The sequence below is a fragment of the Entelurus aequoreus genome, linkage group LG05 (genome assembly GCF_033978785.1).
Source record: "Entelurus aequoreus isolate RoL-2023_Sb linkage group LG05, RoL_Eaeq_v1.1, whole genome shotgun sequence".
Classification (NCBI taxonomy): domain Eukaryota; kingdom Metazoa; phylum Chordata; class Actinopteri; order Syngnathiformes; family Syngnathidae; genus Entelurus; species Entelurus aequoreus.
The window spans coordinates 812,806-840,598 of NC_084735.1; the positions used below are offsets into that span (position 1 = coordinate 812,806).

At 32.3% G+C, this 27,793-nt stretch overlaps 1 protein-coding gene across 8 annotated transcripts in view; it reads left to right on the forward strand.

Annotated features, from left to right (window-relative positions):
• LOC133649998 (tripartite motif-containing protein 3-like) overlaps window positions 1-27,793 on the forward strand; it is a 75,111-nt gene that overhangs the window by 29,068 nt on the left and 18,250 nt on the right. For 2 of the 8 annotated variants that reach the window (XM_062046721.1, XM_062046716.1), the window contains exons 4-12: window positions 2,810-3,131; window positions 7,246-7,426; window positions 7,491-7,754; window positions 7,821-7,973; window positions 8,031-8,409; window positions 14,295-14,398; window positions 14,472-14,639; window positions 14,714-14,882; window positions 14,984-15,025. In XM_062046721.1, coding sequence (XP_061902705.1) covers window positions 2,810-3,131; window positions 7,246-7,426; window positions 7,491-7,754; window positions 7,821-7,973; window positions 8,031-8,409; window positions 14,295-14,398; window positions 14,472-14,639; window positions 14,714-14,882; window positions 14,984-15,025 — 1,782 coding nt within the window. The remainder of the gene's footprint in view (window positions 1-2,809; window positions 3,132-7,245; window positions 7,427-7,490; window positions 7,755-7,820; window positions 7,974-8,030; window positions 8,410-14,294; window positions 14,399-14,471; window positions 14,640-14,713; window positions 14,883-14,983; window positions 15,026-27,793) is intronic. The other 6 variants (XM_062046722.1, XM_062046723.1, XM_062046718.1 and 3 more) reach the window with 6 other exon arrangements.

The window sequence follows — 27,793 nt, forward strand, 5'->3', positions numbered from 1 at the left end:
TATTTTATACATAAGTCATATTTTATACATAAGTCATATATTATACATAAGTCATATTTTATACAAAATAAGTCATATTTTATACATAAGTCATATTTTATACAAACTAAGTTATATTTTATACAAACTAAGTCATATTTTATACAAACTAAGTCATATTTTATACAAAATAAGTCATATTTTATACATAAGTCATATTTTATACAAACTAAGTCATATTTTATACATAAGTCATATATTATACATAAGTCATATTTTATACAAAATAAGTCATATTTTATACATAAGACATATTTTATACAAAATAAGTCATATTTTATACATAAGTTATATTTTATACAAAATAAGTAATATTTTATACATAAGTCATATTTTATACATAAGTCATAATTTATACATAAGTCATATTTTATACATACAGTAAGTCATATTTTATACAAAATAAGTCATATTTTATACATGTCATATTTTATACAAAATAAGTCATATTTTATACATAAGTCATATTTTATACAAAATAAGTCATATTTTATACATAAGTAATTTTTTATACAAAATAACCCATATTTTATACATAAGACATATGTTATACGAAATAAGTCATATATTATACAAAATAAGTCATATTTTATACAAAATAAGTCATATTTTATACAAAATAAGTCATATTTTATACATAAGTCATTTTTTATACAAAATAAGTCATATTTTATACATAAGACATATGTTATACAAAATAAGTCATATTTTATACAAAGTAAGTCATATTTTATACATAAGTTTTATTTTGTACAAAATAAGTCATATTTTATACATAAGTTATATTTTATACAAAATAAGTCATATTTTATACATGTCATATTTTTTACATAAGTCATATTTTATACAAAATAAGTCACATTTTATGCAAAATAAGTCATATTTTATACATAAGTAATTTTTTATACAAAATAAGTCATATTTAATACAAAATAAGTCATATTTTATACAAAATAAGTTATATTTTATACATAATAAGTCATATTTTATACAAAATAAGTCATATTTTATACAAAATAAGTCATATTTTATACAAAATAAGTCATATTTTATGCAAAATAAGTCATATTTTATACATAAGTCATATTTTATGCAAAATAAGTCATATTTTATACAAAATAAGTTATATTTTATACATAAGTCCTATTTTATACAAACTAAGTCATATTTTATACATAGTGAAGTGAAGTGAATTACATTTATATAGCGCTTTTTCTCAAGTGACTCAAAGCGCTTTACATTGTGAAACCCAATATCTAAGTTACATTTAAACCAGTGTGGGTGTCACTGGGAGCAGGTGGGTAAAGTGTCTTGCCCAAGGACACAACAGCAGTAAGTAGGATGGCGGAAGCGGGGATCGAACCTGCAACCCTCAAGTTGCTGGCACGGCCGCTCTACCAACCGAGCTATACCACCCCAATAACACATAAGTCATATTTTATACAAAATAAGTCATATTTTATACATAAGTCATATTTTATACAAAATAAGTTATATTTTATACAAAATAAGTTATATTTTATGCATAATAAGTCATATTTTATACATAATTCATATTTTCTACAAAATAAAAGATAAAGTGATTTAAAAAAGGCAAGACAAGTTGAGAATAATATCAGCAATCAAGTCAAATGAAGGAAGTCAAAGGAGCTGCTGTGATGTGCTGACACTTTCAGGCGCATCAAAGAAAACAACAAGTCCAGTAAATAAACTTTTGCGGAGTAGAAATTTTGTAAGACATATGTTTTTCTTTTTTAATGCATTCTAAGTTGTAAACTATGGTAAATAAGAGGTGGCTAACAATGCAGGTAATGATAGTAATCTATTGCGTTTAAAAACACCCAAAAACCACGTATTAGCGATGTTGTTATTATTATTATTATAAGCGCTAACGCAGAGGAACTACTTTTAGCGACGCATTGATCACAGAGAGCTGACGAGCTTATGCTGCTACGTTGCTGCATTGCCTCCGAGTTAATTCCAGACTATAAATCATGCCTCTCACCTGGATAGTAGAAGTTTGTGGACATTAACCCACAAGTTGGTCAACTTTGACATCCAATTCAGACACAAAAAAACCCGCAATTTTATTTATTTATTTATTTTTAACGTTCTGGTGTATTATGATGAATTCCTCATCTAAACCGGAAGATATAAACATCCCATCAGTCAAAAATTGATGCTTGCAACAAGGAATGAGGGGGCAGAAGATGACGCCACCGGGGGCGCTGCTCCGTTGTCCATCATACCGCAGGGGGTGAAGCGTTGAAGGGGTAGGGGGTGGGGTACGTCATAGAGTCGCTTGGCTCCCGATCTTTGCGATAACGCAGCCAGTCAGTCCAACAGAAGGTGTTCATCCATGCAAAACGGTTAATGAATTTGGAGATTCGTTGCTGCGCTGTCCGCCGGGATAGTCTGATAGCAAAGACCTCGCCAAGCCGTTCTAGCGGGAAAACAAAATCCAGATTACAACGTTTGTGTTTGAGAAAGCGAAAACAAATTTGTTTTACTCAAATTGACCATTTTTGGTCTTCAAATTCATAACGAGTTTGTCTTGCAGAGCAGAAAGCTTCTCCAAGATGTTATCCACTATGGGATTTACTTTAGAAAACCACATGAGTCTGAGTGGCCATACCATCAATCATTTGTGGCAGCTTTATCATGATTCCCAACAGGTCATGAGCTGAAACAATTGCCAGGCACATGATTCTCTACATGTTTTTAGCTGCTGCAATCATCATCACATAACCAACAGTTGACCTCTGACCAGGTCCTGCAGCGAGACCCGGAGTGTTCCAGACCGGAGGCCTGCAGCGTGCTGGAGTCGGTCAGCGCGGCGGCGGCGGGGAAACCTCTCAGCTGTCCAAACCACGAAGGAAAGGTGGGCGTGGCACTTTGACCCACCTGCCCGTCACCACGGTCCACTTTGTGTTCCCGCAGGTGATGGAGTTCTACTGCCAGTCGTGTGAGACGGCCATGTGTCTGGACTGTACGGAGGGGGAGCACCGCGACCACACCACCGTCCCTCTGCACCACGTCGTGGAGCAGCACAAGGCGGCGCTCAGAACGCAGCTGGACGCCATTCACAGCAGGTGGACACTTTCATTTCTGCTCAACATGTTGGGCTTCCATCAGGCTGCCTCATGTCATGTTGTGTCATGTCATGTTGCGTCATGTCATGTTGTGTCATGTCATGTTGCGTCATGTCATGTTGTGTCATGTCATGTTGTGTCATGTCATGTTACATCATGTCATGTTGTGTCATGTCATGTTGTGTCATGTCATGTTGCATCATGTCATATTACGCCATGTCATGTTGTGTCGTGTCATGTTGCATCATGTCATGTTGTGTCATGTCATGTTACGCCATGTCATGTTGTCATGTCGCATCATGTCATGTTACATCATGTCATGTTGTGTCATGTCGCATCATGTCATGTTACGTCATGTCATGTTGTCACGTCGCATCATGTCATGTTACATCATGTCATGTTGTGTCATGTCGCATCGTGTCATGTTACGTCATGTCATGTTGTCATGTCGCATCATGTCATGTTACATCATGTCATGTTGTGTCATGTCGCATCATGTCATGTTACGTCATGTCATGTTGTCATGTCGCATCATGTCATGTTACGTCATGTCGCAGCATGTCATATTATGTCATGTTGTGTCATGTCATGTTACGTCATGTCATGTTGCATCATGTCATATTACGCCATGTCATGTTGTGTCGTGTCATGTTGCATCATGTCATGTTGTGTCATGTCATGTTACGCCATGTCATGTTGCATCATGTCATGTTACATCATGTCATGTTGTCATGTCGCATCATGTCATGTTACGTCATGTTGCAGCATGTCATATTACGTCATGTCATGTTGTGTCATGTCATGTTACATCATGTCATGTTGCATTATGTCATGTTGCAGCATGTCATATTACGTCATGTCATGTTGTGTCATGTTGTGTCATGTCATGTTACGTCATGTCATGTTGCATCATGTCATGTTACGTCATGTCATGTTGCATCATGTCATATTACGCCATGTCATGTTGTGTCGTGTCATGATGCATCATGTCATGTTGCGTCATGTCATGATGTGTCATGTCATGTTACGTCATGTCATGTTGCATCATGTCATATTACGCCATGTCATGTTGTCGTGTCATGTTGCATCATGTCATGTTGTGTCATGTCATGTTACGCCATGTCATGTTGCATCATGTCATGATGTGTCATGTCATGTTACGCCATGTCATGTTGCATCATGTCATGATGTGTCATGTCATGTTACGTCATGTCATGTTGCTTCATGTCATATTACGCCATGTCATGTTGTGTCGTGTCATGTTGCATCATGTCATGTTGTGTCATGTCATGTTACGCCATGTCATGTTGTCATGTCGCATCATGTCATGTTACATCATGTCATGTTGTGTCATGTCGCATCATGTCATGTTACGTCATGTCATGTTGCATCATGTCATGTTGTGTCATGTCATGTTACGCCATGACATGTTGTCATGTCGCATCATGTCATGTTACATCATGTCATGTTGTGTCATGTCGCATCATGTCATGTTACGTCATGTCATGTTGTCATGTCGCATCATGTCATGTTACGTCATGTCGCAGCATGTCATATTACGTCATGTCATGTTGTGTCATGTCATGTTATGTCATGTCGCAGCATGTCATATTACGTCATGTCATGTTGTGTCATGTCATGTTACGTCATGTCATGTTGCATCATGTCATATTACGCCATGTCATGTTGTGTCGTGTCATGTTGCATCATGTCATGTTGTGTCATGTCATGTTACGCCATGTCATGTTGCATCATGTCATGTTACATCATGTCATGTTGTCATGTCGCATCATGTCATGTTGCATCATGTCATGTTGTCATGTCGCATCATGTCATGTTACGTCATGTTGCAGCATGTCATATTACGTCATGTCATGTTGTGTCATGTCATGTTACATCATGTCATGTTGCATCATGTCATGTTGCAGCATGTCATATTACGTCATGTCATGTTGTGTCATGTCGCATCATGTCATGTTACATCATGTCGTGTTGCATCATGTCATGTTACGTCATGTTGCATCATGTCATATTACGCCATGTCATGTTGTGTCGTGTCATGATGCATCATGTCATGTTGCGTCATGTCATGATGTGTCATGTCATGTTACGTCATGTCATGTTGCATCATGTCATATTATGCCATGTCATGTTGTGTCGTGTCATGTTGCATCATGTCATGTTGTGTCATGTCATGTTACGCCATGTCATGTTGCATCATGTCATGTTACATCATGTCATGTTGTCATGTCGCATCATGTCATGTTGCATCATGTCATGTTGTCATGTCGCATCATGTCATGTTGTGTCATGTCATGTTACGCCATGTCATGTTGCATCATGTCATGTTACATCATGTCGTGCTGTCATGTCGCATCATGTCATGTTGTCATGTCGCATCATGTCATGTTGTCATGTCGCATCATGTCATGTTACGCCATGTCATGTTGTCATGTTGCAGCATGTCATATTACGTCATGTCATGTTGTGTCGTGTCATGTTGCGTCATATCAAGTTGCATCATGTCATGTTACGTCATGTCATGTTGCGTCATGTCATGTTGCGTCATGTCCTGATGTGTCATGTCATGTTGCAGCATGCCATGATGGGTCATGTCATGATGCGTCATGTCCTGATGTGTCATGTCATGTTGCATCATGTCATGATGCGTCATGTCATGTTGCATCATGTCATGTTGCGTCATGTCATGTTGCATCATGTCATGTTGCAGCATGCCATGATGGGTCATGTCATGATGTGTCATGTCATGATGCATCATGTCATGTTGAGTCATGCCATGTTGCATCATGTTATGTTGCGTCATGTCATGTTATGTCATGTCGGGTCATGTTGGGCCATGTCATGTTGGGCCATGTCATGTTGCGTTATGTCATGTTGTGTCATGTCATGTTGTGTCATATCATGTTACGCCATGTCATGTTACGTCATGTCATGATGTGTCATGTCATGTTGGGTCATGTCATGTTGTGTCACATCATGTTGCGTTATGCCATGTTGAGTCATGTCATGTCATGATGTCATATCATGTTACGCCATGTCATGTTGGGTCATGTCATGTTGTGTCACGTCATGTTGTGTCACGTCATGTTGCGTCATGCCATGTTGAGTCATGTCATGTCATGATGTCATATCATGTTACGCCATGTCATGATGTGTCATGTCATGTTGGGTCATGTCATGTTGGGTCATGTCATGTTGTGTCACGTCATGTTGTGTCACGTCATGTTGCATCATGTCATGTTGAGTCATGTCATGTCATGATGTCATATCATGTTACGCCATGTCATGTTGGGTCATGTCATGTCATGTCATGTTGCGTCATGCCATGTTGAGTCATGTCATGTCATGATGTCATATCATGTTACGCCATGTCATGTTGGGTCATGTCATGTTGGGTCATGTCATGTTGCATCATGTTATGTTGCGTCATGTCATGTCATGATGTCATATCATGTTACGCCATGTCATGTTGGGTCATGTCATGTTGTGTCACGTCATGTTGTGTCACGTCATGTTGCGTCATGCCATGTTGAGTCATGTCATGTCATGATGTCATATCATGTTACGCCATGTCATGATGTGTCATGTCATGTTGGGTCATGTCATGTTGGGTCATGTCATGTTGTGTCACGTCATGTTGTGTCACGTCATGTTGCATCATGTCATGTTGAGTCATGTCATGTCATGATGTCATATCATGTTACGCCATGTCATGTTGGGTCATGTCATGTCATGTCATGTTGCGTCATGCCATGTTGAGTCATGTCATGTCATGATGTCATATCATGTTACGCCATGTCATGTTGGGTCATGTCATGTTGGGTCATGTCATGTTGCATCATGTTATGTTGCGTCATGTCATGTCATGATGTCATATCATGTTACGCCATGTCATGTTGGGTCATGTCATGTTGGGTCATGTCATGTTGCATCATGTCATGTCGCGTCATGTCCTGATGCGTCATGTCATGTCGCGTCATGTCATGTTGCGTCATGTCCTGTTGCGTCATGTCCTGTTGCCGCAACTTCCTGTCCCCTCACATGAGTGGGCGCAGGTTGGGTGGTCAACACGAGCGTGCTGTTCTTCCACCAGACTGCCTCAGCTCACAGCCGCCATCCAGCTGGTGAGTGAGATCTCCCGCCTGCTGGCGGAGAGGAAGAACGAGGCGGTGGCGGAGATAACGAGCACCTTCGAGGAGCTGCAGCGATCCTTGGACCAGCGCAAGACGAGCCTCATCGCAGACCTGGAGAACATCTGCGGCACCAAGCAGAAGGTCGGTAGTCCTCTGGGCCAGGTCCACCTCATTGAGTACTTTCTGAAGCGGCTGGTTCTGGCAGGTTCTGCAGGCCCAGCTGTCGTCTCTCCTGCAGGGCAGAGATCACATCCAGAGCAGCTGCAGCTTCACAGAGCAAGCTCTCAGCCACGGCACCGCCACTGAGGTAGGACCACCGGCTGACCGTGGACCACAACTACACTCCAATACGGTGTGGGGGTGTCTTCAGGTTCTGTTAGTCCAGAAGCAAATGAGCGAGCGCGTGACAGCGCTGGCGAGACACGACTTCCCGGAGCGACCGCATCAGAACGCACACCTGGACTGTCAGGTAGCCGCCGCCCGACGTCTGCTGGATCTTTTTGGCTTCCCTGAAGGACTTTTGTCCCGTCTTCAGGTGGAGACTGAAGGCCTGCGGCGCTCCATCCAGAACCTCGGCGTCCTCCTCACCACGGCGGCGGTGGCTCACACCTCCGTCGCCACGGGGGAGGGTCTACGCCACGCCGCCACCGGGCAGCACCACAGCATCACCGTGACGACCAAAGACAAAGTAGGACACCGCTTTCCATGTTTGGGTCCTCAAGGTGACGCCGCTGCTTCCGTGTAGGACGGAGAACTGGTGAGGACGGGGAACGCCGTTTTAAAAGCCCACATCGTGGCGACGGACGGCGGCCGCGCGGCCGAGCCGGACGTGACGGACAACAAGAACGGGACGTACGAGGTGAGCTACACGCTGCGCTCCGAGGGCGAGTACTCCTTCGCCCTGGCGCTCTACGGGCAGCCCGTACGCGGGAGCCCCTTCCGCCTGCGCGTGGTCAAGCCCTGCGACGTCACGCCCGCGCCCGACGACGTCAAGCGCCGCGTGAAGTCTCCCAGCGGCACCGGGGGCCACATCAGACAGAAGGCGGTGCGGCGGCCCTCCAGCATGTACAGCACCACCAAGAAGAAGGACAACCCCATCGAGGACGAGCTCATCTACAGAGTGGGTAAGACCGGGGTCAAGGGTCAGCGTCTTTTAGCGTGTCATCACATGTTGGAAGACCGGGGCCAAAGGTCATGTTGCATCATGTCATGTTGCGTCATGTCATGTTTCGTCATGTCATGTTGCATCATGTCATGTTGCATCATGTCATGTTGCATCATGTCATGTTGCATCACGTCATGTTGCATCACGTCATGTTGCATCATGTCATGTTGCATCATGTCATGTTGCGTCATGTCATGATGCGTCATGTCATGTTGCATTATGTCATGTTGCATCATGTCATGTTGCATCACGTCATGTTGCATCACGTCATGTTGCATCACGTCATGTTGCGTCATGTCATGTTGCGTCATGTCATGTTGCATCAAGTCATGTTGCATCATGTCATGTTGCATCACGTCATGTTGCATCACGTCATGTTGCCTCATGTCATGTTGCCTCATTTCATGTTGCATCATGTCATGTTGCATCATGTCATGTTGCATCATGTCATGTTGCATCGTGTCATGTTGCATCACGTCATGTTGCATCACGTCAAGTCAAGTCAAGTCAAGTCAACTTTATTTATATAGCACATTTTGAACAACTTTTTAGATTGCACCAAAGTGCTTTACAGGTTAAAAAAGCATGGAGCAAACAAAAAAACAAACAAACAAAAAAAAAATAAATAAAAAAAAAAATAAATAAATAAAAAAAAAAAAAAAAAAAAAAACCAACAACAAAAAAAAAAAAAAAAACAACAACAAAGCAAAACAAAAAAACAAACAAACAAAGAACATAAACAATGAGTGTGCTAAACAAGACAATGCAAATGCAATACGGTAAAAGGGGTCGAATAAAAAGTTTTAAAAAATTTGCAGAATAAAAAAAAAAAAAAAAAAAAAAAAAAAAAAAAAAAAGTGCTACAAATTGAAAAATACAACTAAAGCGACGTCATGTTGCCTCATGTCATGTTGCCTCATTTCATGTTGCATCATGTCATGTTGCATCATGTCATGTTGCATCACGTCATGTTGCATCACGTCATGTTGCATCACGTCATGTTGCCTTATGTCATGTTGCCTTATGTCATGTTGCATCACGTCATGTTGCGTCATGTTGCGTCATGTTGCATCATGTCATGTTGCCTTATGTCATGTTGCATCATGTCATGTTGCATCACGTCATGTTGCATCATGTCATGTTGCCTTATGTCATGTTGCATCATGTCATGTTGCATCATGTCATGTTGCATCATGTCATGTTGCCTTATGTCATGTTGCATCACGTCATGTTGCGTCATGTTGCGTCATGTTGCATCATGTCATGTTGCATCATGTCATGTTGCATCATGTCATGTTGCATCATGTCATGTTGCATCATGTCATGTTGCGTCATGTCATGTTGCATCATGTCATGTTGCGTCATGTCATGTTGCATCACGTCATGTTGCCTCATGTCATGTTGCCTCATGTCATGTTGCATCATGTCATGTTGCGTCATGTCATGTTGCATCACGTCATGTTGCATCACGTCATGTTGCGTCATGACATGTTACTCCTAGCTGAACGAGAGTGGCTCTCCACTGCTGTGAAACAAGTCTGCTCTGGCATATTTTTCCAGCCGATTCTTCCATACTTTTTCCCCCGCTGGTTTGTTGTCCTTTTGGGACTCCCACTGAGTTAGCAACATGGACAACACCCACAGAAAAGGCACATACGCTGCAGCACGGAGACGTGACTGGTAGTGTTTCAGAGAAATGTGGCATCCTGCGGCATAAAATGGCTGCAGACGAGACGCGTAATGAATGAATGAATGAAGACATAGTTCGCACACAGAGGCATACTTGACTCGGGCTAAAAGTTTGTAAATGGAGGTTTACAAACAGCTAACAGAAATACAAACAATACAAATCAAATGTTCTTTTTTTTTTACCGCACTCCAAATTTTTTTTAAATAGGCAAATATTGACATGAAGCCACAGACAACTGCACTACCCAATGCAGTTGTCTGCAAACAAAAGGCTCATCAAGCATCCACAAATCAGCCACGTCTCAACCGGGGCCAAACCGGAGATCGGTCTCATTTTTAAGAAAGCACCCCAAACTTGTTGAAATTTCACAGAACAACTATATACTGTATATGTATATTTTTTCATTTTTAAATGTCACATTAAATTTTTTTTTTTTTATTAAGAAACAAATGTTGTTTTTTTTTAAAGATTTGTTTATTGACATTTTTGACATACAGCTAACAGAAATACAAACAACACAAATCAAATGTTCGTTTTTTTTAACCGCACCCCGAAAAATAAAAAATCAGACAAATATTGACATGAAGCCACATACAGCTGTACTTCCGAACAAAAGGCTCATCAAGCATCCACAAATCAGCCACGTCTCAACCGGGGCCAAACCCGGAGATCGGTCTCCTTTGCATATTTTAAGAAAGCACCCCGGACATGTTGAAATTTCGCAGAACAACTACATTCATTATTTTTTCACTTTTAAATGTTACATTAAAAAAATTAAATTTTATCAACAAACAAGTATTTTTTTAAATATTTATTTAGTGACATTTTTGACATACAGCTAACAGAAATATAAACAATACAAATCAAATGTTTTTTTGTTTTTTTGACCACACCCCAAAAAATAAAGAATCAGACAAATATTGACATGAAGCCACAGACAGCTGCACTTCCGAACAAAAGGCTCATCAAGCATCCACAAATCAACCACGTCTCAATCGGTCTCCTTTGCACATTTTAAGAAAGTGCCCCAAACTTGTTGAAATTTCGCAGAACTATATATATTTTTTTCATTTTTAAATGTCACATTAAAAAAAAAAAAGTTTTATTAACAAACAAGTATTTTTTTTAAATATTTGTTTATTGACATTTTTGACACACAGCTAACAGAAATACAAACAACTTTGTGTTGTTGTTTTTTTTAACCGCACCCCGAAAAATAAAGAATCAGACAAATATTGACATGAAGCCACATACAGCTGCACTTCCGAACAAAAGGCTCATCAAGCATCCACAAATCAGCCACGTCTCAACCGGGGCCAAACCCGGAGATCGGTCTCCTTTGCATATTTTAAGAAAGTTGTTGAAATTTCGCAGAACAACTACATTCATTATTTTTTCTCTTTTAAATGTTACATTAAAAAAATACAATTTTATTAACAAACAAGTATTTTTTTAAATATTTATTTAGTGACATTTTTGACATACAGCTAACAGAAATATAAACAATACAAATCAAATGTTTTTTTGTTTTTTTTTACCACACCCCAAAAAATAAAGAATCAGACAAATATTGACATGAAGCCACAGACAGCTGCACTTCCGAACAAAAGGCTCATCAAGCATCCACAAATCAACCACGTCTCAATCGGTCTCCTTTGCACATTTTAAGAAAGCGCCCCAAACTTGTTGGAATTTCGCAGAACCATATTTTTTATTTTTTCATTTCTAAATGTCACATTAAAAAATTACAACTTTATTAACAAACAAGTTGTTGTTTTTTTTAAAGATTTGTTTATTGACATTTTTGACACACAGCTAACAGAAATACAAACTATACAAATCAAATCACTGTCGGTCTCATTTGCATATTCTAAGAAAGCGCCCCAAACTTGTTGAAATTTCGCAGAACTATATATATTTTTTTCATTTTTAAATGTCACATTAAAAAAAATAAAATGTTATTAACAAACAAGTATTTTTTTTTTAAATTTGTTTTTTGACATTTTTGACATACAGCTAACAGAAATACAAACAATACAAATCAGATGTTCTTTTTTAAAATTTTTATTACCCCACCCCAAAAAATAAAAAAATCAGGCATGAAGCCACAGACAGCTGCACTTCCGAACAAAAGGCTCATCAAGCATCCACAAATCAGCCACGTCTCAACCGGGGCCAAACCCGGAGATCGGTCTCCTTTGCATATTTTAAGAAAGCGCCCCAAACTTGTTGAAATTTCGCAGAACAACTCTATAAATATTGTTTTCATTTTTAAATGTCACATTTAAAAAATACAATTTTATTAAGAAACAGTATTTTTTTTAAATATTTATTTATTGACATGTTTGACACACAGTTAACACAAATACAAACAATACAAATCAAATGTTTTTTTTTTGTTTGTTTTTTACCACACCCCAAAAAAAACAGGCAAATATTGACATGAAGCCACAGACAACTGCAGGCGGGACACGTAATGAATGAATGAATGAATGAATGAATGAAGACAGTTCGCTCGGCCTAAAAGTGTGTAAATCGAAAAGTTCGCAAATTGAGGAGTTTGTAAATGGAGGTTCCGCTGTGCTGCCATCTAATGTCTTAGAAGTGCAACTGCATGCAAATGAGACTCAAATGTAATCAGAAAACAAGATATAACTTTTTTTTTTTTTTTCATTTTTAAATGTTACATTTAAAAAAATAAAATTGTATTAACAAACAAGTATTTTTAAAATATTAGTTGATTGACATGTTTGACACACAGCTAACACAAATACAAACAATAATGTCCCTTGCTGCACTTCCGAATGCAGTTGTCTGCAAACAAAAGGCTCATCAAGCATCCACAAATTGACCACGTCTCAACCGGGGCCAAACCGGAGATCGGTCTGCTTCTTGAAATTTCGCTGAACAACCAGTCAGTGTCATTTTCTCCAATTTAAAGGCTTAGTGGCCACATGCGTGGACTGCACCTTTTAGCTCTTATTTCCAAAATTGTGTCCACTACTGCAGTGTTTTTCAACCACTGTGCCGCGGCACACTAGTGTGCCGTGGGATACAGTCCGGTGTGCCGTGGGAGATTATCTAAATTCACCTATTTGGGTTAAAAATATTTTTTGCAAAGCAGTAATTATAGTCTGCAAATGTTGTTGAGTGTCGGTGCTGTCTAGAGCTCGGCAGAGTAACCGTGTAATACTCTTCCATATCAGTAGGTGGCAGCCGGTAGCTAATTGCTTTGTAGATGTCGGGAACAGCGGGAGGCAGTGTGCAGGTAAAAGGTATCTAATGCTGAAACCAAAAATAAACAAAAGGTGAGTGCCGCTAAGAAAAGGCATTGAAGCGTTTCTAAACTAAAACTGAACTGGCTACAAAGTAAACAAAAACAGAATGCTGGACGACAGCAAAGACTTACTGTGGAGCAAAGACGGCGTCCACAATGTACATGACGTGACAATCGACAATGTCCCCACAAAGAAGGATAAAAACAACTGAAATATTCTTGATTGCTAAAACAAAGTAGATGCGGGAAATATCGCTCAAAGGAAGACATGAAACTGCTACAGGAAAATACCAAAACAAGAGAAAAAGCCACCAAAATAGGAGCGCAAGACAAGAAGTAAAACACTACACACAGGAAAACAGCAAAAAAGTCCAAATAAGTCAGGGTGTGTTGTGACAGTTGGTGACAGTACACCTACTTTGAGACAAGAGCTATATTGATGCATGCTTGGTTATGCTTTAAAGTCATACCCAACAATTGCGACGGCGACTTTTTACTCTCAACTGAGTTTAGTTTTTTAACGATTTCTGAAGGTGGTGTGCCTCTGCAATTTTTCAGCGCAAAAAATGTGCCTTGGCTCAAAAAAGGTTGAAAAACACTGCACTACTGAATTGGGGTCTTATGGCCACTTGTGTGGACACTTATACTGCCATCTGGTGGTGCCGGAAGAGTATAACATACAATGGAATTCGGGGGAAAAAGGGTAAAAATAAGAATTAGCATGTCACTAAACATGAAGTACACGTGTGTGTACTTATGGACTAAGTACATCATATCAAAAGATGATTCTTAGTTTTTATTCTAAAAAAAGCATGTCATAAACAACTTGAGCCTTTAAGGAAGTGAAGAATGTGTAATTATGTGGTCATGTGACCAGGGTCCCGGGGCCGAGAGAGGGGTGAGTTCACCAACCTCCAGGGCATCTCGGCGTCCAGCGGTGGCAGAGTGGTGGTGGCTGACAGCAACAACCAGTGCATACAGGTGAGCGCTTCCGGTATCGCACCTTTTCAGCGGGCTTCATCATCATCATCGTCACCGTGGCAACCGCCCTCAGGTCTTCTCCAACGACGGCCAGTTCAAGATGCGCTTCGGCGTGCGAGGCCGGTCGCCGGGGCAACTGCAGCGGCCCACGGGCGTCACCGTGGACCCCAACGGCGACATCGTGGTGGCCGACTACGACAACCGCTGGGTCAGCATCTTCTCCTCCGACGGCAAGTTCAAGGTGAGCACATCCGCCCAACGCCGCCGTGGCCGTCGCCGTCTCTCCTCCCGACGTCTGCGCTCCCCTCCCAACAGAACAAGATCGGGGCGGGGCGCCTCATGGGTCCGAAGGGCGTGGCGGTGGACAAGAACGGACACATCATCACGGTGGACAACAAGGCCTGCTGCGTCTTCATCTTCCAGTCCAACGGCAAGCTGGTCACCAAGTTCGGAGGGCGGGGGATGACGGACAGACAGTTTGCAGGTGAGAAGAAACACCCGGCCTACGATAAAAGCACCATTGTTGTCACTTCCACTCTTCTCTTATTTGCTTTTTCTTTGTTCTTCCGCCGGGGTTGGCCTCAGACAAACTGGGCCCAAACCTAAATAAGTCTGGCTCAGTTTTCAGTAAGTACTCCAGTGTGTGAAGACCCGCTTCCTGCCCGCACTTCCTGACCTCCCGATCACGTGATCCATGTCACTTCCTGACTCCCGATCACATGATCAACGTGTCCGCTCCAGACTAACCTTTTTGACGTGGTTGATCCTGCATGGCGCGGAAAAAACCCTGCGTTTGGGGGCGGAGTCGGCTAAAGAAACCGCGAGGTGATGTCATAGAAAGATGCAGGTTTTAATATTAAGATTTAAGATTTTGCAAAAAAAAAATTTTTTTTAGTAAAATCGGACATAAAAGGAGGATAAAGTTTGATGAATAAAAAGAAGAATTTATTTTTGTAATGGGTATAACTAAATAATTTTGCAAGACACATAATAGTTAGAAAGATGCAAGTTTTAATATTAAAATGCTAATATTTTGCAAGGAAAATTGAGTCAAATGGGAAATATAAGTTCATTCGAGAAGGATAAAGTTTGATGAATAAAAAGAAGAATTTTATTTTAGTAATAAGTTGTAATTAAATAATTTTACACGACACATAATAGTTAGAAAGATGCAAGTTTTAATATTATAATGTAATATTTTGCAAGAAAAATTGAGTAAAATTGGAAACAAAAGTTCATTTGAGAAGGATAAAGTTTGATGAATAAAAATAATTGTATTTTTGTAATGGGTGTAATTAAATAATTTTACAAGAGACAATAGTTAGAAAGGTGCAGGTTTAAATATTAATATTTTGCAAAAAAAAAATTTGTAAAATCGGACATAAAAGGAGGATAAAGTTTGATGAATAAAAAGAAGAATTTATTTTAGTAATAAGTTGTAATTAAATAATTTTACAAGACACATAATAGTTAGAAAGATGCAAGTTTTAATATTATAATGTAGTATTTTGCAAGAAAAATGGAGAAAAATTGGAAACAAAAGTTCATTTGAGAAGGATAAAGTTTGATGAATAAAAATAATTTTATTTTTGTAATAAGCGTAATTAAATAATTTTACAAGAGACAATAGTTAGAAAGGTGCAGGTTTAAATATTAAGATTTTGCACAAAATTTTTTTTAGTAAAATCGGACAAAAAGGAGGATAAAGTTTGATGAATAAAAAGAAGAATTTATTTTTGTAATGGGTATAACTAAATAATTTTGCAAGACACATAATAGTTAGAAAGATGCAAGTTTTAATATTAAAATGCTAATATTTTGCAAGGAAAATTAAGTCAAATGGTAAATATAAGTTCATTCGAGAAGGATAAAGTTTGATGAATAAAAAGAAGAATTTTATTTTAGTAATAAGTTGTAATTAAATAATTTTACACGACACATAATAGTTAGAAAGTTGCAAGTTTTAATATTATAATGTAATATTTTGCAAGAAAAATGGAGTAAAATTGGAAACAAAAGTTCATTTGAGAAGGATAAAGTTTGATGAATAAAAATAATTTTATTTTTGTAATGGGTGTAATTAAATAATTTTACAAGAGACAATAGTTAGAAAGGTGCAGGTTTAAATATTAATATTTTGCAAAAAAAAATTTTTAGTAAAATCGGACATAAAAGGAGGATAAAGTTTGATGAATAAAAAGAAGAATTTTTTTTAGTAATAAGTTGTAATTAAATAATTTTACAAGACACATAATAGTTAGAAAGATGCAAGTTTTAATATTATAATGTAATATTTTGCAAGAAAAATGGAGTAAAATTGGAAACAAAAGTTCATTTGAGAAGGATAAAGTTTGATGAATAAAAATAATTTTATTTTTGTAATAAGCGTAATTAAATAATTTTACAAGAGACAATAGTTAGAAAGGTGCAGGTTTAAATATTAAGATTTTGCACAATTTTTTTTTTAGTAAAATCGGACAAAAAGTAGGATAAAGTTTGATGAATAAAAAGAAGAATTTATTTTTGTAATGGGTATAACTAAATAATTTTACAAGACACATAATAGTTAGAAAGATGCAAGTTTTAATATTAAAATGTAATATTTTGCAAGGAAAATTGAGTCAAATGGGAAATATAAGTTCATTCGAGAAGGACAAAGTTTGATGAATAAAAAGAAGAATTTTATTTTAGTAATAAGTTGTAATTAAATAATTTTACAAGACACATAATAGTTAGAAAGATGCAAGTTTTAATATTATAATGTAATATTTTGCAAGAAAAATGGAGTAAAATTGGAAACAAAAGTTCATTTGAGAAGGATAAAGTTTGATGAATAAAAATAATTTTATTTTAGTAATGGGTGTAATTAAATAATTTTACAAGAGACAATAGTTAGAAAGGTGCAGGTTTAAATATTAAGATTTTGCAAAAAATTTTTTTTAGTAAAATCGGACAAAAAGGAGGATAAAGTTTGATGAATAAAAAGAAGAATTTATTTTTGTAATGGGTATAACTAAATAATTTTACAAGACACATAATAGTTAGAAAGATGCAAGTTTTAATATTAAAATGTAATATTTTGCAAGGAAAATTGAGTCAAATGGGAAATATAAGTTCATTCGAGAAGGATAAAGTTTGATGAATAAAAAGAAGAATTTTATTTTAGTAATAAGTTGTAATTAAATAATTTAATTACAAGACACATAATAGTTAGAAAGATGCAAGTTTTAATATTATAATGTAATATTTTGCAAGAAAAATTGAGAAAAATTGGAAACAAAAGTTCATTTGAGAAGGATAAAGTTTGATGAATAAAAATAATTTTATTTTTGTAATAAGCGTAATTAAATAATTTTACAAGAGACAATAGTTAGAAAGGTGCAGGTTTGAATATTAAGATTTTGCACAAAATTTTTTTTAGTAAAATCGGACAAAAAGGAGGATAAAGTTTGATGAATAAAAAGAAGAATTTATTTTTGTAATGGGTATAACTAGATAATTTTGCAAGACACATAATAGTTAGAAAGATGCAAGTTTTAATATTAAAATGCTAATATTTTGCAAGGAAAATTAAGTCAAATGGGAAATATAAGTTCATTCGAGAAGGATAAAGTTTGATGAATAAAAAGAAGAATTTTATTTTAGTAATAAGTTTTAATATTAAAATGCTAATATTTTGCAAGGAAAATTAAGTCAAATTGGAAACAAAAGTTCATTTGAGAAGGATAAAGTTTGATGAATAAAAATAATTGTATTTTTGTAATGGGTGTAATTAAATAATTTTACAAGAGACAATAGTTAGAAAGGTGCAGGTTTGAATATTAATATTTTGCAAAAAAAATTTTTTAGTAAAATCGGACATAAAAGGAGGATAAAGTTTGATGAATAAAAAGAAGAATTTTTTTTAGTAATAAGTTGTAATTAAATAATTTTACAAGACACATAATAGTTAGAAAGATGCAAGTTTTAATATTATAATGTAATATTTTGCAAGAAAAATGGAGTAAAATTGGAAACAAAAGTTCATTTGAGAAGGATAAAGTTTGATGAATAAAAATAATTTTATTTTTGTAATAAGCGTAATTAAATAATTTTACAAGAGACAATAGTTAGAAAGGTGCAGGTTTAAATATTAAGATTTTGCACAATTTTTTTTTTAGTAAAATCGGACAAAAAGTAGGATAAAGTTTGATGAATAAAAAGAAGAATTTATTTTTGTAATGGGTATAACTAAATAATTTTACAAGACACATAATAGTTAGAAAGATGCAAGTTTTAATATTAAAATGTAATATTTTGCAAGGAAAATTGAGTCAAATGGGAAATATAAGTTCATTCGAGAAGGACAAAGTTTGATGAATAAAAAGAAGAATTTTATTTTAGTAATAAGTTGTAATTAAATAATTTTACAAGACACATAATAGTTAGAAAGATGCAAGTTTTAATATTATAATGTAATATTTTGCAAGAAAAATGGAGTAAAATTGGAAACAAAAGTTCATTTGAGAAGGATAAAGTTTGATGAATAAAAATAATTTTATTTTTGTAATGGGTGTAATTAAATAATTTTACAAGAGACAATAGTTAGAAAGGTGCAGGTTTAAATATTAAGATTTTGCAAAAAATTTTTTTTAGTAAAATCGGACAAAAAGGAGGATAAAGTTTGATGAATAAAAAGAAGAATTTATTTTTGTAATGGGTATAACTAAATAATTTTACAAGACACATAATAGTTAGAAAGATGCAAGTTTTAATATTAAAATGTAATATTTTGCAAGGAAAATTGAGTCAAATGGGAAATATAAGTTCATTCGAGAAGGATAAAGTTTGATGAATAAAAAGAAGAATTTTATTTTAGTAATAAGTTGTAATTAAATAATTTAATTACAAGACACATAATAGTTAGAAAGATGCAAGTTTTAATATTATAATGTAATATTTTGCAAGAAAAATGGAGAAAAATTGGAAACAAAAGTTCATTTGAGAAGGATAAAGTTTGATGAATAAAAATAATTTTATTTTTGTAATAAGCGTAATTAAATAATTTTACAAGAGACAATAGTTAGAAAGGTGCAGGTTTGAATATTAAGATTTTGCACAAATTTTTTTTTAGTAAAATCGGACAAAAAGGAGGATAAAGTTTGATGAATAAAAAGAAGAATTTATTTTTGTAATGGGTATAACTAAATAATTTTGCAAGACACATAATAGTTAGAAAGATGCAAGTTTTAATATTAAAATGCTAATATTTTGCAAGGAAAATTAAGTCAAATGGGAAATATAAGTTCATTCGAGAAGGATAAAGTTTGATGAATAAAAAGAAGAATTTTATTTTAGTAATAAGTTGTAATTAAATAATTTTACACGACACATAATAGTTAGAAAGTTGCAAGTTTTAATATTATAATGTAATATTTTGCAAGAAAAATGGAGTAAAATTGGAAACAAAAGTTCATTTGAGAAGGATAAAGTTTGATGAATAAAAATAATTTTATTTTTGTAATGGGTGTAATTAAATAATTTTACAAGAGACAATAGTTAGAAAGGTGCAGGTTTAAATATTAATATTTTGCAAAAAAAAATTTTCAGTAAAATCGGACATAAAAGGAGGATAAAGTTTGATGAATAAAAAGAAGAATTTTTTTTAGTAATAAGTTGTAATTAAATAATTTTACAAGACACATAATAGTTAGAAAGATGCAAGTTTTAATATTATAATGTAATATTTTGCAAGAAAAATGGAGTAAAATTGGAAACAAAAGTTCATTTGAGAAGGATAAAGTTTGATGAATAAAAATAATTTTATTTTTGTAATAAGCGTAATTAAATAATTTTACAAGAGACAATAGTTAGAAAGGTGCAGGTTTAAATATTAAGATTTTGCACAATTTTTTTTTTAGTAAAATCGGACAAAAAGTAGGATAAAGTTTGATGAATAAAAAGAAGAATTTATTTTTGTAATGGGTATAACTAAATAATTTTACAAGACACATAATAGTTAGAAAGATGCAAGTTTTAATATTAAAATTTAATATTTTGCAAGGAAAATTGAGTCAAATGGGAAATATAAGTTCATTCGAGAAGGACAAAGTTTGTTGAATAAAAAGAAGAATTTTATTTTAGTAATAAGTTGTAATTAAATAATTTTACAAGACACATAATAGTTAGAAAGATGCAAGTTTTAATATTATTATGTAATATTTTGCAAGAAAAATGGAGTAAAATTGGAAACAAAAGTTCATTTGAGAAGGATAAAGTTTGATGAATAAAAATAATTTTATTTTTGTAATGGGTGTAATTAAATAATTTTACAACAGACAATAGTTGGAAAGGTGCAGGTTTAAATATTAAGATTTTGCAAAAAAATTTTTTTAGTAAAATCGGACAAAAAGGAGGATAAAGTTTGATGAATAAAAAGAAGAATTTATTTTTGTAATGGGTATAACTAAATAATTTTACAAGACACATAATAGTTAGAAAGATGCAAGTTTTAATATTAAAATGTAATATTTTGCAAGGAAAATTGAGTCAAATGGGAAATATAAGTTCATTCGAGAAGGATAAAGTTTGATGAATAAAAAGAAGAATTTTATTTTAGTAATAAGTTGTAATTAAATAATTTTACAAGACACATAATAGTTAGAAAGATGCAAGTTTTAATATTATAATGTAATATTTTGCAAGAAAAATTTAGTAAAATTGGAAACAAAAGTTCATTTGAGAAGGATAAAGTTTGATGAATAAAAATAATTTTATTTTTGTAATAAGTTGTAATTAAATAATTTTACAAGACACATAATAGTTAGAAAGATGCAAGTTTTAATATTAAAATGTAATATTTTGCAAGGAAAATTTAGTTAAATGGGAAATATAAGTTCATTCGAGAAGGATAAAGTTTGATGAATAAAAAGAAGAATTTTATTTTAGTAATAAGTTGTAATTAAATAATTTTACAAGACACATAATAGTTAGAAAGATGCAAGTTTTAATATTATAATGTAATATTTTGCAAGAAAAATGGAGTAAAATTGGAAACAAAAGTTCATTTGAGAAGGATAAAGTTTGATGAATAAAAATAATTTTATTTTTGTAATAAGCGTAATTAAATAATTTTACAAGAGACAATAGTTAGAAAGGTGCAGGTTTAAATATTAAGATTTTGCACAATTTTTTTTTTAGTAAAATCGGACAAAAAGTAGGATAAAGTTTGATGAATAAAAAGAATAATTTATTTTTGTAATGGGTATAACTAAATAATTTTACAAGACACATAATAGTTAGAAAGATGCAAGTTTTAATATTAAAATGTAATATTTTGCAAGGAAAATTGAGTCAAATGGGAAATATAAGTTCATTCGAGAAGGACAAAGTTTGATGAATAAAAAGAAGAATTTTATTTTAGTAATAAGTTGTAATTAAATAATTTTACAAGACACATAATAGTTAGAAAGATGCAAGTTTTAATATTATAATGTAATATTTTGCAAGAAAAATGGAGTAAAATTGGAAACAAAAGTTCATTTGAGAAGGATAAAGTTTGATGAATAAAAATAATTTTATTTTTGTAATGGGTGTAATTAAATAATTTTACAAGAGACAATAGTTAGAAAGGTGCAGGTTTAAATATTAAGATTTTGCAAAAAAATTTTTTTAGTAAAATCGGACAAAAAGGAGGATAAAGTTTGATGAATAAAAAGAAGAATTTATTTTTGTAATGGGTATAACTAAATAATTTTACAAGACACATAATAGTTAGAAAGATGCAAGTTTTAATATTAAAATGTAATATTTTGCAAGGAAAATTGAGTCAAATGGGAAATATAAGTTCATTCGAGAAGGATAAAGTTTGATGAATAAAAAGAAGAATTTTATTTTAGTAATAAGTTGTAATTAAATAATTTAATTACAAGACACATAATAGTTAGAAAGATGCAAGTTTTAATATTATAATGTAATATTTTGCAAGAAAAATGGAGAAAAATTGGAAACAAAAGTTCATTTGAGAAGGATAAAGTTTGATGAATAAAAATAATTTTATTTTTGTAATAAGCGTAATTAAATAATTTTACAAGAGACAATAGTTAGAAAGGTGCAGGTTTAAATATTAAGATTTTGCACAAATTTTTTTTTAGTAAAATCGGACAAAAAGGAGGGTAAAGTTTGATGAATAAAAAGAAGAATTTATTTTTGTAATGGGTATAACTAAATAATTTTGCAAGACACATAATAGTTAGAAAGATGCAAGTTTTAATATTAAAATGCTAATATTTTGCAAGGAAAATTAAGTCAAATGGGAAATATAAGTTCATTCGAGAAGGATAAAGTTTGATGAATAAAAAGAAGAATTTTATTTTAGTAATAAGTTGTAATTAAATAATTTTACACGACACATAATAGTTAGAAAGTTGCAAGTTTTAATATTATAATGTAATATTTTGCAAGAAAAATGGAGTAAAATTGGAAACAAAAGTTCATTTGAGAAGGATAAAGTTTGATGAATAAAAATAATTTTATTTTTGTAATGGGTGTAATTAAATAATTTTACAAGAGACAATAGTTAGAAAGGTGCAGGTTTAAATATTAAGATTTTGCAAAAAAATTTTTTTAGTAAAATCGGACAAAAAGGAGGATAAAGTTTGATGAATAAAAAGAAGAATTTATTTTTGTAATGGGTATAACTAAATAATTTTACAAGACACATAATAGTTAGAAAGATGCAAGTTTTAATATTAAAATGTAATATTTTGCAAGGAAAATTGAGTCAAATGGGAAATATAAGTTCATTCGAGAAGGATAAAGTTTGATGAATAAAAAGAAGAATTTTATTTTAGTAATAAGTTGTAATTAAATAATTTTACAAGACACATAATAGTTAGAAAGATGCAAGTTTTAATATTATAATGTAATATTTTGCAAGAAAAATGGAGTAAAATTGGAAACAAAAGTTCATTTGAGAAGGATCAAGTTTGATGAATAAAAATAATTTTATTTTTGTAATAAGTTGTAATTAAATAATTTTACAAGACACATAATAGTTAGAAAGATGCAAGTTTTAATATTAAAATGTAATATTTTGCAAGGAAAATTTAGTTAAATGGGAAATATAAGTTCATTCGAGAAGGATAAAGTTTGATGAATAAAAAGAAGAATTTTATTTTAGTAATAAGTTGTAATTAAATAATTTTACAAGACACATAATAGTTAGAAAGATGCAAGTTTTAATATTATAATGTAATATTTTGCAAGAAAAATGGAGTAAAATTGGAAACAAAAGTTCATTTGAGAAGGATAAAGTTTGATGAATAAAAATAATTTTATTTTTGTAATAAGCGTAATTAAATAATTTTACAAGAGACAATAGTTAGAAAGGTGCAGGTTTAAATATTAAGATTTTGCACAATTTTTTTTTTAGTAAAATCGGACAAAAAGTAGGATAAAGTTTGATGAATAAAAAGAAGAATTTATTTTTGTAATGGGTATAACTAAATAATTTTACAAGACACATAATAGTTAGAAAGATGCAAGTTTTAATATTAAAATGTAATATTTTGCAAGGAAAATTGAGTCAAATGGGAAATATAAGTTCATTCGAGAAGGACAAAGTTTGATGAATAAAAAGAAGAATTTTATTTTAGTAATAAGTTGTAATTAAATAATTTTACACGACACATAATAGTTAGAAAGATGCAAGTTTTAATATTATAATGTAATATTTTGCAAGAAAAATGGAGTAAAATTGGAAACAAAAGTTCATTTGAGAAGGATAAAGTTTGATGAATAAAAATAATTTTATTTTTGTAATGGGTGTAATTAAATAATTTTACAAGAGACAATAGTTAGAAAGGTGCAGGTTTAAATATTAAGATTTTGCAAAAAAATTTTTTTAGTAAAATCGGACAAAAAGGAGGATAAAGTTTGATGAATAAAAAGAAGAATTTATTTTTGTAATGGGTATAACTAAATAATTTTACAAGACACATAATAGTTAGAAAGATGCAAGTTTTAATATTAAAATGTAATATTTTGCAAGGAAAATTGAGTCAAATGGGAAATATAAGTTCATTCGAGAAGGATAAAGTTTGATGAATAAAAAGAAGAATTTTATTTTAGTAATAAGTTGTAATTAAATAATTTAATTACAAGACACATAATAGTTAGAAAGATGCAAGTTTTAATATTATAATGTAATATTTTGCAAGAAAAATGGAGAAAAATTGGAAACAAAAGTTCATTTGAGAAGGATAAAGTTTGATGAATAAAAATAATTTTATTTTTGTAATAAGCGTAATTAAATAATTTTACAAGAGACAATAGTTAGAAAGGTGCAGGTTTAAATATTAAGATTTTGCACAAATTTTTTTTTAGTAAAATCGGACAAAAAGGAGGGTAAAGTTTGATGAATAAAAAGAAGAATTTATTTTTGTAATGGGTATAACTAAATAATTTTGCAAGACACATAATAGTTAGAAAGATGCAAGTTTTAATATTAAAATGCTAATATTTTGCAAGGAAAATTAAGTCAAATGGGAAATATAAGTTCATTCGAGAAGGATAAAGTTTGATGAATAAAAAGAAGAATTTTATTTTAGTAATAAGTTGTAATTAAATAATTTTACACGACACATAATAGTTAGAAAGTTGCAAGTTTTAATATTATAATGTAATATTTTGCAAGAAAAATGGAGTAAAATTGGAAACAAAAGTTCATTTGAGAAGGATAAAGTTTGATGAATAAAAATAATTTTATTTTTGTAATGGGTGTAATTAAATAATTTTACAAGAGACAATAGTTAGAAAGGTGCAGGTTTAAATATTAAGATTTTGCAAAAATTTTTTTTTAGTAAAATCGGACAAAAAGGAGGATAAAGTTTGATGAATAAAAAGAAGAATTTATTTTTGTAATGGGTATAACTAAATAATTTTACAAGACACATAATAGTTAGAAAGATGCAAGTTTTAATATTAAAATGTAATATTTTGCAAGGAAAATTGAGTCAAATGGGAAATATAAGTTCATTCGAGAAGGATAAAGTTTGATGAATAAAAAGAAGAATTTTATTTTAGTAATAAGTTGTAATTAAATAATTTTACAAGACACATAATAGTTAGAAAGATGCAAGTTTTAATATTATAATGTAATATTTTGCAAGAAAAATTTAGTAAAATTGGAAACAAAAGTTCATTTGAGAAGGATAAAGTTTGATGAATAAAAATAATTTTATTTTTGTAATAAGTTGTAATTAAATAATTTTACAAGACACATAATAGTTAGAAAGATGCAAGTTTTAATATTAAAATGTAATATTTTGCAAGGAAAATTTAGTTAAATGGGAAATATAAGTTCATTCGAGAAGGATAAAGTTTGATGAATAAAAAGAAGAATTTTATTTTAGTAATAAGTTGTAATTAAATAATTTTACAAGACACATAATAGTTAGAAAGATGCAAGTTTTAATATTATAATGTAATATTTTGCAAGAAAAATGGAGTAAAATTGGAAACAAAAGTTCATTTGAGAAGGATAAAGTTTGATGAATAAAATTAATTTTATTTTTGTAATGGGTGTAATTAAATAATTTTACAAGAGACAATAGTTAGAAAGGTGCAGGTTTAAATATTAAGATTTTGCACAAATTTTTTTTTAGTAAAATCAGACATAAAAGGAGGATGAAGTTTGATGAATAAAAAGAAGAATTTATTTTTGTAATGGGTATAACTAAATAATTTTGCAAGACACATAATAGTTAGAAAGATGCAAGTTTTAATATTAAAATGTAATATTTTGCAAGGAAAATTGAGTCAAATGGGAAATATAAGTTCATTCGAGAAGGATAAAGTTTGATGAATAAAAAGAAGAATTTTATTTTAGTAATAAGTTGTAATTAAATAATTTTACACGACACATAATAGTTAGAAAGATGCAAGTTTTAATATTACAATGTAATATTTGGCAAGAAAAATGGAGTAAATTTGGAAACAAAAGTTCATTTGAGAAGGATAAAGTTTGATGAATAAAAATAATTGTATTTTTGTAATGGGTGTAATTAAATAATTTTACAAGAGACAATAGTTAGAAAGGTGCAGGTTTAAATATTAATATTTTGCAAAAAAAAATTAGTAAAATCGGACATAAAAGGAGGATAAAGTTGATGAATAAAAAGAAGAATTTATTTTTGTAATGGGTATAACTAAATAATTTTGCAAGACACATAATAGTTACAAAGATGCAAGTTTTAATATTAAAATGCTAATATTTTGCAAGGAAAATTGAGTCAAATGGGAAATATAAGTTCATTCGAGAAGGATAAAGTTTGATGAATAAAAAGAAGAATTTTATTTTAGTAATAAGTTGTAATTAAATAATTTTACAAGACACATAATAGCTACAAAGATGCAAGTTTTAATATTAAAATGTAATATTTTGCAAGGAAAATGGAGTAAAATTGGAAACAAAAGTTCATTTGAGAAGGATAAAGTTTGATGAATAAAAATAATTTTCTTTTTGTAATGGGTGTAATTAAATAATTTTACAAGAGACAATAGTTAGAAAGGTGCAGGTTTAAATATTAAGATTTTGCACAAAAAAAAATTAGTAAAATCAGACATAAAAGGAGGATAAAGTTTGATGAATAAAAAGAAGAATTTATTTTTGTAATGGGTATAACTAAATAATTTTGCAAGACACATAATAGTTAGAAAGATGCAAGTTTTAATATTAAAATGTAATATTTTGCAAGGAAAATTGAGTCAAATGGAAAATATAAGTTCATTCGAGAAGGATAAAGTTTGATGAATAAAAAGAAGAATTTTATTTTAGTAATAAGTTGTAATTAAATAATTTTACACGACACATAATAGTTAGAAAGATGCAAGTTTTAATATTATAATGTAATATTTTGCAAGAAAAATTTAGTAAAATTGGAAACAAAAGTTCATTTGAGAAGGATAAAGTTTGATGAATAAATTTATTTTTGTAATGGGTGTAATTAAATAATTTTACAAGAGACAATAGTTAGAAAGGTGCAGGTTTAAATATTAAGATTTTGCACAAAAAAAAATTAGTAAAATCGGACATAAAAGGAGGATAAAGTTTGATGAATAAAAAGAAGAATTAATTTTTGTAATGGGTATAACTAAATAATTTTACAAGACACATAATAGTTAGAAAGATGCAAGTTTTAATATTAAAATGCTAATATTTTGCAAGGAAAATTGAGTCAAATGGGAAATATAAGTTCATTCGAGAAGGATAAAGTTTGATGAATAAAAAGAAGAATTTTATTTTAGTAATAAGTTGTAATTAAATAATTTTACACGACACATAATAGTTAGAAAGTTGCAAGTTTTAATATTATAATGTAATATTTTGCAAGAAAAATGGAGTAAAATTGGAAA